The sequence below is a fragment of the Carettochelys insculpta genome, chromosome 12 (assembly GCF_033958435.1).
Source record: "Carettochelys insculpta isolate YL-2023 chromosome 12, ASM3395843v1, whole genome shotgun sequence".
Classification (NCBI taxonomy): domain Eukaryota; kingdom Metazoa; phylum Chordata; order Testudines; family Carettochelyidae; genus Carettochelys; species Carettochelys insculpta.
Genome location: NC_134148.1, coordinates 14323174 through 14335762, shown reverse-complemented (window position 1 = coordinate 14335762; position 12589 = coordinate 14323174). Strand labels below are relative to the sequence as shown.

General features: G+C 38.2%; 1 protein-coding gene across 2 annotated transcripts in view; it reads right to left on the bottom strand.

The window, feature by feature from the left end:
* The window catches only part of MTMR10 (myotubularin related protein 10), a 70722-nt gene that overhangs the window by 22116 nt on the left and 36017 nt on the right, over positions 1-12589 (bottom strand). For both annotated transcript variants that reach the window (XM_075006397.1, XM_075006398.1), the window contains exons 4-5: positions 11398-11470; positions 9419-9561 (exon numbers count right to left, since the gene is read on the bottom strand). In XM_075006397.1, the coding sequence (XP_074862498.1) occupies positions 9419-9561; positions 11398-11470 (216 nt within the window). The remainder of the gene's footprint in view (positions 1-9418; positions 9562-11397; positions 11471-12589) is intronic.

Sequence of the window (12589 nt, the reverse complement as noted above, 5' to 3'; positions counted from 1 at the left end):
TTAAATTTACAATATAACCTGGTTTGCACAATTCATAATGGGGGAGGGGGAAGAGACTGTGCATGCCTTTCTCAATAATGAGGGAGAAGGCAGATTTCATAACACATCTTTGGGTTGTGCTCTCCAAGGGAGGTGGCACCTGAGTGCTGGGCCACATCCCTTCAGATGAGTCTTCCCAGAGCTGATCTCTATGTCTGTGATGCTGCATTTGGGCGTGGCTCTGCCTGCATGCTTGCTGGAGGAGGCTTAACAGCCTGGGTTCACCAAGATAAGTAGAAAGGATACCCACACCACAATAAATAGGCCCAGTGGTAGCTTGGCATGTCATGTGGTCTCCCACAGGTGGCAAGCTGTCACAATACTTAATGAAGTTTTCATATACAGAGAAGCAAACAACTGGAACACATAAGACAGCAACTGCCAGTTCAGGCCCTGATCCCACATTATGATCTGAACAGGTGGACCGCTGTATCAGTATGGATCCCCAGTGAAACGAATAAGGTGATTCCCAGATGCTGAAGTCCACTTGTGCTGATCATAGTGTAGAATCATGGCTTTTCTTCCAAATACACGTTAACATTTTGTTCTGATTTTGTTCTCATAACATTTTGTTCATTTAAAATTCATACCATGCCTATCAAAGAACAGTTTACTTGCTAACAAGCATTAAAGCCATAGTTGTGCTCTAATTATTCCTGACTATGCAATTCCATATAGTAGCGTTATTGTCTGGGACATTAAACACATGCAAATTCCACAGCCCGCAGCAGAATGCCATCTATCAGAAGCTGAAAGCTCAAACTGCAGGACAAACATGTTTTACACTAAGCATTCTTGCATCAAACTAATAAATGTTCAGTATCTTTGACAACTGCAATTGTACAAAAGCACAGATAGTTAGAAACATTTTTAAAAAAACCAGGACAATAGTTTTTGCTTATAGGAGAGATAACTCAATTACCCCATTCATGCTTAGTGTTGGAACTGTATCTCCCTCTATCAGCAGCACCTTAAGAGCAATTCCACATTTGGGAACCCACACAATATATGCATTCCAACCCTCCCCATTGCTCTAATTTAGGATCCAGGCTCCTCAGGCATCCCATTAGCGGAAGCTGTTGGGAGGCACGTAGCACACCCCCTAGTTGTGCAGTCATTCAATTCCACAGCCCACTCCATTGGCTTTTATGGTTTCACTGGCAGGAAAACCCATTGGCACTGAAGTTGTCCACTCATGGGAGAAATTTGCCAATGGAAAGGCTTGTAGCAAGGACTGAATCAAGCACCATGAACATAGTTCATTAATACCAGAGAGGTAGCTGTGTTAGTCTGTACTCTTAACAAAACAAAACAGCAAAAACGTAGCACGTTAAAGACTAACAATGATTTATTTGGTGATAAGCTTTCGTGGGACAGACCCACTTCATCAAATCAATCTCATTTGCAATACAGACTGAAATTTGTAAGTACAGAGGACCAAAAAAATTGCAATAAAAACTGACAAATCAAGTACATAGGACTGAAAGAGTGGGGTGAGGGGATGGGGGATGTTAAGCGTCCTGCCTGAGATAATTATGAGCATCAAAGGGAGGGAAGCAGTCCTTGTAATGCATGAGGTAATTGGTGTCTCTGTTCATACCACTCGTTAATATGTTGAATTTGAATATGAATTCCAATTGACAAATTTCTCCCTGTAATCTGTTTTTAAATTCTCTTTGTTTTAGGACACCAATTCTCAGGACTTTAACAGCCCCCAACTCAAACCTCTGCAGTGCATCATTAAAAACCTACAACCTCTTCTAGGTCATGATGCTACACTCCAGAAGGCCCTAGGTGAGAGGCCTGTCCCCTCCTATAGGCAACCTCCTAACTTAAGAAAAATTCCCACTAGCAATCACAAGCTACACCACAGTAATACTAATCCTGGAACTTTTCCTTGCAACAAACTCCACTGCCAACTTTTTCCACATATTTATTCTGGGGATACCATCGCTGGACCTAACCATGTTAGTTAAAAAGATCAAAGGCACATTCCTGTGCACTTTCAGCAACATTATATATGCCATTATGTGCCAACAATGCCCTGCTACTATGTACGTTGGACAGACTAGGCAAAACTTTCTCCAAAGAATAAATGGACACAGAGCAGACATTAGGAACCTCAACACACATAAGCTGGTCAGTGAACGCTTCAAAATGTAGTGGGCCATCCTGTTAAAGATCTGAGAATGCGTGTCCTAAAACAAAGAGAATTTGTGCCCTTCAGTCCTATGTACTTGATTTGTCAGCTTTTATTGCAATTTGTTTGGTCCTCTGTACTAATGTCAGTCTGTATTGGAAATGAGATTGATCTGATGAAGTGGGCCTGTCCCCTGAAAGCTCATCACTGAATAGATCATTTTGTTAGTCTTTGAAGTGTTACATCTCTGCTGTTTTGCTTTGTTATAGTTCATTAATGTTCCACATTTCCAAATGTTCCCTTGGCACAGTGAAGTAATTACCCTCTTGACCCCACCACACAGACTACATCTACACAACATGTGAGGGATGTGATTACAGCTTGTGTAGCTCTTATCTGATCTAGCATGGTAAAAAATACCAGGGTAGCTGCAGTAGCAATGACAACGGCAGCGAGTACTAGAAGGAATGAACTCAGTGTTGTCACTGCCCATGTTATTGCAGCTATGCTATTATTTTTACATCAATATGACAAGGACTCATACCCCTACCTCTTAGTGTTGTATCCTCAGATAATTATCTACAACTCTTATGCCAGGATCAGTCTAATTTCAAATGCTATGATTTTTCTTCTACTTTGTAGTACCTTATAGGATATGTCCACACTGCAATACAACACCCATATGGGTTTCTGGGACTTGGGCTACAGCCTGGGCTGTTGGAGCCTACATAAGGTGAAGGTCTCAGCCCATGCCTGAACATTTAGCCTGCAATTTTGCAGACCTGCTGCCTGAGCCAGATGACATGGGCCAGTCACATCTGTTTTATTGCAGTGTAGACAAACCGATAACTATCAATAATATGCAGCAGCTATTTAATTTGTGAAGAACAATCCAGGAGAGTACAACTATCCCTACACACTGAAGATTAAGATGTAATTTTTTTTCTCATTTCAGAATCTGTTCACGCAAGTATGTTAATTACTGAATCATGTAGTATTTTCTACTAGACCCTAAAACAAACACTAAAATAAAGATTTTTTTTTTTTAAATTAGTTAACCAAGTTTCATTTTGAGAAATGGCTCAATGGATCCATGCTGCCAAACATTCTAAAGACATACATGACTTGGAGATCCCAACAAAACCCATGCCTTTTGTACTTCCAGACTTAACAGATAACTAATTTTGGAATTTGTGCAAAAAATAATTAGTGAGAGCTCTTGAGTGAGTGGGTCACACAAGCCTACTGACTATGAACTGTCTGATGTACATCAGGAGAAGCTACAACAAGCACCAGAGGACAAAATTAAGGCAGTCAAATGATCTTTCTGAAGAATTTACTGAAAAGGATTTATGATAAAAAAATAAAGAACTGGAAGAGGATAAATGCTGAGGCCTGAGAGGCTAAGGAATGTTGGGTCACTACAATACTGTATACAGAAGGTGATGACGAAAAGTGTCTGCCCTCCCCTAAAACATATCCATGACCTATGGGGGGAGATTAGACAGGAATAAGGACTCTGCATGGATTACTTTTTCTCCTTCTCCCCATTTAATTATGGGTCTGTGTATATAATATACATCTCACACACGCAACATATTTTAAAAAAAGCTTCTGAGGAATGAAGCTGTGGGTGTTGGAGACAGGAAAGACCAAAACATTACAGATATATTTAGTCAGTAACACACTACAGGGTGTGCGCCATTCTGTTGTACCGCCAAGTCCCACATGCACTGTCAGGCAACACGCCAAAGGCGAAATTTTGTAGCCACTAAAGAAGTGATCATATCCTAGAATGCTGTATCCCTGAACAGTCTCACTTGGCAATGCTGAAATTGGCTAATTGTATCATTAGGAAGGCTGATTTTTAAGAACAGTTCAGTATTGTTGAATCAAATACTAACAATTCAAATGAAGTGATGCATTACTGTTAAATCTATGCAGTCAGGAAATGGTCAGCCCTTAAGATTTCCAACATTTTAAATTGCACTTGTAGCTAGTAAGGCCAGAGGACAGAAGTCTGAGTGCCACATTTAATTGTAACAATTTAAATTAAAATTCTTCTTTTTATTAAACTGTGAAAATAGTCAAAACTCCTCTTTGCAAGTTTTCAGGCTTAAGCCTTACACCACCCTCTCACTTCTACTCCTCCTTCCTCCCACACCCACCTGGTATTCCTTCCTCTAAAAACCTCTCAGCTTTAATTTGAGGGCAAAACAGCTGAATCAAATCATACAATAATGATGGGCCTGGAGATTTCCACAGGATTCACTAGCCCAACTATTATCTATGCCCTCATGGATATCATGTCCTCAAATGGACACGTAACTTAAGAGCGCAAGGGAGCATTTAAAGAAGCCTTTTTTCGGCTGCTGTTCCATAGTTAAGAATGAAGCCAGTTTCTTACTATAATCCTGATTTTCAAATGCCATAACAATTTCCCCTAAAATAAATTAATCCTCTTGAAATTTCACATGGTCGGACACCCTAAAGTAAAGTTTTTCTGAGTAGTCTGGGCATGGGGTATACGTGGGGAAATCAGAAAAATGAGCTTTTAAAGATGTATCAGTACCATTAACAAAGTATATTTGTTCATGGACACAGTCAAATTATGAGCTAAATCAGGATGTCCCCCACATTGGCTACAACAGGCTTCAAACCATTTCCGCCCCCCACTTTAGCCATAGATCAGTACTCTGTTCCTGAATATCTCATACCTGATGGAATATGAACAAATCTCTCTGCTACTACAGCCTACTATTCCCCATTCTCCTCCTCCAAAAGCATATGTGCTCACTCTCCTTAGGGACAGATCACATTCTTTGGGCCTCAGCCTGCAAACACTGGCACACAACCTGACTCAGAGAAACAGTCCCATTCATTTAAAGGATCTACTTGCATGACTCAAGTAACTCTACGTTAGAGATATTTGCACTATCAGGCCTTCAGACACCAAATATGGGGAAAGGTTAAGAGGCATTCAAGCTCGTTTTTTAAAATAATCCTACTGAAGTTTTTCTAAATACCTGCTTTTAAAAGTAAGCCTAAGCCTCAGTTGGCAGAGTGCAGCTCTTAAGTTGCCCCAGTTTCCAGCAGTGAATACATTTTTTTGATGTTTACTACATTTAGATATCTCAAGGGCTTCTAAAGATACAGTGACAAGGTGTCTTTGTTTTGCTTCAACAGTGATGTCATTCATTCAGAGGAACACTGTCCTAAGGAGATCATGCACACTAGGGAAGAGAGAGGAATTCCCTCTGCTCCAACTTGCACAACCAAGTGCACTTATGCAAAATTGGCCAAATTAAATATCATGCTGGGATAGGGTTGCCAACTTTCCGACCAAACAAAACCAAACAAATTTGCCTTGGCCCTTTTCTGAAGCTTCAGCCCATTCACTCCATTCCCTCCCCTGGTTCATTTTCACTGGCTGAAGAGGGACAGAATGGGTCCCTTTGAAAACCAGACACCTAGCCACCACAGCTGAAGATATGATTTACAAATCACTAGCATTCAACCAGTACAAATGATTCATAAGTAGGCTTCTGATTTTAAATGGAGGCTGCCTCAAACAATGGAAAAGAATCTGTAACAAAGGGTCAGGGTCAGTTCTACTATTTGACTTTTCTTCCCAATTATTTTAAATGGTCAAGAGAGAAAAATGCTACTTGGGATCACCTTCTTCCGTTATACATCTCCCACATTTGCTTTCAGTTGAATTAGTCTGATCAATTAACAGTTCTATGACAACCATTGAGCTTTATGGTCCTGTTACCCAATACTTGAAACAGGCATCTTCAAATTAAACTGTCCAATCAAAAAGCCCTTGGAGGAATTTATAAATATAAAATTCCTTGCAGCTCATAGGTTTCATGAATAGTTTACAACCTAACACAAGAAGCAGCACACAAATTAATTAGGCAAAAAATGATATTGCAGACACACCCCATTTTGATTTTTCCCCAAGAGAAAGAGTGGGATTTCTCTAGAACATTATATGTATTTAAAACATACTATGCCACCTGTGCACCACAGAAAACCCAGTAAGATTCTCTCATAATAGAATCAGACAAGGCCCTGACTTTTAAAGACATGGCCCTCCCTTTTTGCAGTCGCAAACCATAGATAGAATTATACACATAATTTTGTATTCCTGATTAATGTGGCTCAGACACACATTTGAATCTGTGAGTGCAAGTAAAATTAAAGGAATCCTCAAAACTAGAGTTGTAAAAAGGCTGGCGAGGCTCACTTTACAAAGATTCATCCATAGATAAAATAGTCTTGTACTCACTGCTAAAAAAATGGGTAAGAAACAGACTAATTTAAAAAACATGCCACAGCAAAGATCTGAAAAATGGAAGATAAATGCCAAAAGACAGAAGCATCTGAACCAAGGTCCCTTCTTTCCCAATTAAGCTACATCCTAAAACCCCATAAACAAAATCCTCACTAGACCAAAATGTCATTTATGCATGTAATGTGTTCTTACCATACTGCATTAGCCAGAGAGATGATTTCTTGTAATTTTGCCCACCAGAAAAGGAAAGATGCTTCTACAACCTAAATGCACTTTAAATTTCAAAATTACATAGCTGCACACCAGCCACATAATTAAAAAGTTAAGATTTGCTGTGACTGTCTTTTCCAGTCTCTCTAATGAGCACATTCTGATATTTGAAAATTTGAAAGTTTACTCAGAGATCACAGGTACCATTCTTTATAAGAATTTATACATAGCATTTGTATATTCAAAATACTGTACACTCCCAGTCTAGACCAATGGGTCAATGAGCAGCCATGGTTATTGCAAACTGAATTTCTGCTCATCATATACAGTTACGTTAAAAGCTTTATTATCCAGGAACCGGGGATGCTGGATAACAAAATGTGCTCTTTAGTACAGCTGGGGCCAGCAACCCATGCTGCTTTCTCCCCCACCCATGGCTGGGCAGTGGGGAGCTGGCCCCAGCCAGGAATGCCTGTTAACTAAATGTGCTGGTTATCTGAATACTGGACAACCAGGCTTTTATAGTACTTGAACCTTCCCAATTCTTTGTTAGCTAAAACAATCTGTGGATTGATTTATTTTTGTTAGTGACAACTAATTAGCATGTAGAAGTGATGATGCCAGAAAAAACATCTTGCTTATATGAGCTGCATTTATTCTCTCATTTTTAAAAAAAAGTAGCAGAGAGCCAGAGAAGAATTCAGCAGGACAGGGCGGGAAGTCTACATCATCAGTATTGGAAGAAAAAACCAACAATCTAGGTTGCTTATTTAATAGTACAAACCGGTTTGCAGGTCATGAAATTTCCTTCTATTTAAACACTGAAAATATGAATGCAGCAAATAAATTCTCTCATCTCTTTTGGATTTAGGATGTTACAGTTTTTATACTCCCCAAAGAAGCAATCAAATTCCTTTTCTACATCAGGGTTCCCAGAATTTAAAAAGGCCAACAGCAACTCATCAGAAAGCATCAGTGAATGATCTCATTGTGCACCCTTTACTAAACCCCAAACACTTGGAATTTTTAATTTTGGAACTCCAAGCATGTGCCACAAAATACTTGTCCAGATTCCTGCAGGCATACATAAAATTTCAGCACTCTAACTTTTGGGTAACTTTAGGTTAAAAATTTCCACAACACCGTGTTGTCTACACTAGGAACTAACTTTGAAGTTAGGCACTACTTTGAAGTAACCAGCAGAGCGTCTACACACATTTTCCCTCACTTTGAAGTCAACTTCGAAGTAGGAAGCCCAACTTTGAAGTCTTTACTCCATTCCCGGAAATGGAGTAGTGCCCTACTTCGAAGTTTAGCTTTGAAGTAGGATGTGTGTAGATCTCATCTTTGAAGTAAGCAACTTCAAAGTTATTTTTGTAGTGTAGACACAGCCTTGGAAGTATCTAATATTTTCCATTTTTAGCTGTAACAAAATTTCTACAGTGTAATATGCAGTTCAACTATATAATTTGACTGCAGCATTGGAAGCTCTAAACCAGCTTTTAAAATATTGGTTCCCTAAACCTGCTGTCAGTTTTAAAAGTAGAACAGATTTGACTTCATTAATGTACTGCAGAGTGCACTCACCTGGGGTGAAAACTCCACAACTGTAGGCACACAGTGTACATGAACATTGGAAAACATTTGCACAAGTTTTCAGTTACCACATTCACAAAACTAAATGCACATGAGGTGATTTGCAAGTGCTCATCTGGATTGGAACTTAAAAAGCAGATGTATAAATATGCATCTATGTAAGTTCCAAAAAACAAAGCTTTCAGAGTAAGTCTATAGTAGGGAAACAAGTTGATTTCAGATATGGAATTTAGCTACAGGGATCAACTTATTTCCCTAGTGAAGGCCTGGCCTCTATAGTCTCATGCCGACCTCCCTTACTCCAACCAACAGTGTGGAGTACAGGGGGTCAACGGCCATGCCCAGAGAGATCAAATTTGCCATATCCTCACCAGATGCACAAAATTGAACTCTGGAGGACTGACCACCAGAAGGTCAATCTTCCAGTAAGTACAGACAAGCCCTAAGATTTGGTGATGCAAGAGACTAGTACTGTAACTGGCTTTTCACCTTTGGGTCACAGGTGTGAATCTGACCTCTCGCAATGGTGAAAACAACATCTGAAAGTTCCCTGGTGGTATATTTAAAGGAATGCCATTTTGTGGTGAACAAGTTTCCACTTCAAAGCCCATCGCTATTATAATTAGCACACCTGAGGATGGCCTTCGTAGAAAGAATGAACGTGAACAGAGAATAATCTAATCACCCTCCACTGAGGGCTTTCCAGAACAAAGTTGGTGTATACTGGGAAAATAAACACTTGCTGCACTGCACCTCTTGAGTAACATTCGTCAGATGCCAGTCCCTTAAGCCTAGAAGTATTCATTATATCCATGTACATACATATTTTCCTGGGGTACTAGTGAAAACACACTATAACAGTTTCTGTTACATCTATTTTTAGATATATTTACCACATCTGTAGTAGAAAAAACATTCACATTTCACCCAAGATGATTTCCTGTAACCAAATTATCTTCAAAAATTATTACAGATACATATCTGGATTTAAAAAGATTAAACAGTATTTTAAATTGGTGAATTAGCCTTCTTTAATCTATAAAAATGTTTAAAAAACCAAAATGAGATATTCCTAAATATCAGGTACCTATTGCAAAGGAGAACTTTAGAGAAAAATTGCAAATTTTTAATACCTTTTTTACACTTTCAGGACCAGCTTCATCAAAGCGAAATCGAACAATACGGAAATCTTTGCAATAAATAATTAACTCTGTTGGATTAAATTTAAGTTTCTGGTTGGGACCAAGGACCTTCTGTTTCCTCTTTGTGTCATTTACTAAAAACAAAACAAAACAAAAACAACAAATGGTTGTTAAAGCTTAAGTATAGAGTATAAACTGGAGGGAAAATACTGTTAGTTGCATTCAGATGATACCGGTGATGGGAACGTTAATGCTGTCTGAGAAGAACAAATGCTGCTCCTTACTGAGTCACATTAGGATGTAATGTCTAGCTTCCTAAACAAAACTGACGTATCTGTTGTCCTCATTTCCCCATGTCCAAATGGCCACCGGTGATGGATAATTACATTTCATGCACAAAGGATTTCCTACACAGCACCTCTCAGCAACCAATCTTGCCTCCCATGATGTTCAGCACGAATTCTCTCCTGGTAAGGTCATTTCTCAATGGATTGAGTAATGGAGAATCATTATTAGGATGATATACAATGCGATCTCTGCCCCTTACAATTTTCTTGCTTAGTCTGTGCCACTGTCACTTTTCAGGTATATCACTAACAACAACAGTAATAATTAAAGCCTAACTTTGGTGTCAATCCTCCTCTACACAGATCTGTTAAAAATTTTGGAAAAGAAATACTGCACCCTTCTAAGCCCACCACACCCTAATGCAGTTAAAAAAGGAAACAAGACGACAAGACAGCCCTGAAGATGCCCTTGTGACAGAAAGAGGGTTAAAGAGCTCACTGCTTTAGAGCCTATCCTAATACAGTCCAGCGTTTAGCTATGGAGATTCTGTGTCAACCTTCTGGGAGCGGAATGAAAAGCCAATTTCAATATGACAGACCCTCTGTGATGGACATCTCTCATGCTTCATGGAAAATGGATTATGAATATAAATATGTACAAAACTCAAGTGCTTTGAATAAAAGGTGGCTTTTTAATGTTATAACCTGCTGGATCAGTAAATCCTACTGTAATGCATAAACCATTTCTGTAGTTGAATTTATATGTATTGTCTACATATGTTTGTGTTCCAAATATTTGTGTCTGTGAAGTGGGACAGACCCACTTCTTCAGACCAACTAACAAAATAGTTTATTAGGTGAGCTTTCGTGGGACAGACCCACTTCGGTCTGAAGAAGTGGGTCTGTCCCACGAAAGCTCACCTAATAAACTATTTTGCTAGTCTTTAAAGTGCTACTTGACTGCTTTTGTTTTAATAAATGCTGTGGGAGTTTGTGCTGGGTCACTGAAGTCCAGAGAGCTGGTCCCTCAAAAGTGGATACAAATTTCTAATTTTAATTTTAACAGATTTCCCTCAATTTGACACAACTTCAAAATGTGGAAGGATGCAGATTCTGACCATAATTTCTGGCATAACAGAGAAATTCACCTGCAGAAGTTGCTGACCTTTTTAAAAGCTGCTATAAAGATAGCGAGACAAGATCACCTTAAAAATCAATCTATTATGTGTGTTTGACCTACTTGGTTTGGTGACAGAAATAACACCAGTAAATAAGTGTAATTCTTACCATCATTGGTTATCTTTTTTAATTTAAAATTTTAAGTTGGAAGAGATGTTCAATGTTATGTTAAAGCAGTTATAAATAAACACAAAGCCAACACTTGTTAAAGGTACTGTTTCTTGAACAATTATGGATTCAGAATTGTAATCTCACATACTTCAAAAAGAACATGAAAACCAAAGTTTAATGCAAGTCTCGCAAAATTTCTTACTTGAATTTTACCCAGTCTTCAGAATGCTTTACTAATTTATGCCTAAAATTAACTTAATTTGTAAGGTCATAGAATGACTAATGAAATTCATCCTTAATAACTGTGTATAATTGTGCCTTTATATAGAAAGCAGCTGACTCATACAAATTCATCTTTTAAGCTTTTACCTTACTTAATAAACTTTTCCATACCTGTGACAATTTGTTCAACGCATGTTAGTGGCACATCATGTTCACCAAGGAGAAGATTTTTATAATGGAATTTCTGGAACAGAGACAAATTCATTATAAACAACAGGAGCTTTACAAAAGCATTGTTTTTAAGCATGGTATTTTACAGCATTTTACAGGTTAGACAGAACTATGACAGTTATTTCTCAAATGAAAACAATGTAGTTTATATAGAAAAAAGGTTAGACCATATTTAGAGTTTTCAAATCATTTCAAGTTTAAACTGACTGCAATTTAAGATGAAAAACCATTACTGAAACTGTGAAAAGATGTAACAAAATTAAGCGTGGAAGATTGCTCCTTAGAGCAGTTATACAGCCCAAGTCAGAAACTTCAAAACAGTACTCTGAGCCCAAAACATAGTTATATATGCAGATGTTATATCACCATCTGCTACTATTGCCACTTATTACTTTACAAGTGCAGGAGCTACAACGCATATAAGCGAGCAAAGGAGTGTAATTTTCATAGTTTACAAATTTGAAAGCAAATTTACTCAAACCACTTGAATAAAGTAGACAAATATCAGACCGCTTCACATTGCCATACTGGATTCTGGATTTTTTTGCAGGAAAGAATGAGAAAAATGACAGCAGAAGAAGAGATAGAAAAAGACAAAAATGTTTGTTAAGGAAATATAATGCTAATTGTACATATTAAAAGTAATATGCCTTCAAAGCCTTCTATAGCAATGGCTTTCAAAACGAAGACACTGGATATCATGGAATACAATTATATTAAACTTTAAGGCTGTTGCAGCTATGATTTCCATGACACAAAATATGATCTAAAGAAGCGTGCCTGTCCCATGAAAGCTCATCACCTAATAAATCATTTTGTTAGTCTTTGAAATGCTACATGACTACTGGTTTGTTTTGCTAGAACACAGACTAACATGGCTACCTCTCTGTTACAAAATATGAATACGAGTTTACTTTTTCATAAAAGCCATGGTCTTTTGTCACCTCACTGGCCACTACTGAGCAAGACTCCTTTATGTATTTTCCACTAACGTAGTTAAATACATGTCCAGATAGGCAAATGGGTGCTTTTAAAAAGTATAAGTGATTAAGACATTTTTACTGAAAAAGTAAGTATAATTTACAACTCAGTTTCAACAACCTTTCTTGTATTAAATGTGTTTGTTGCCAGA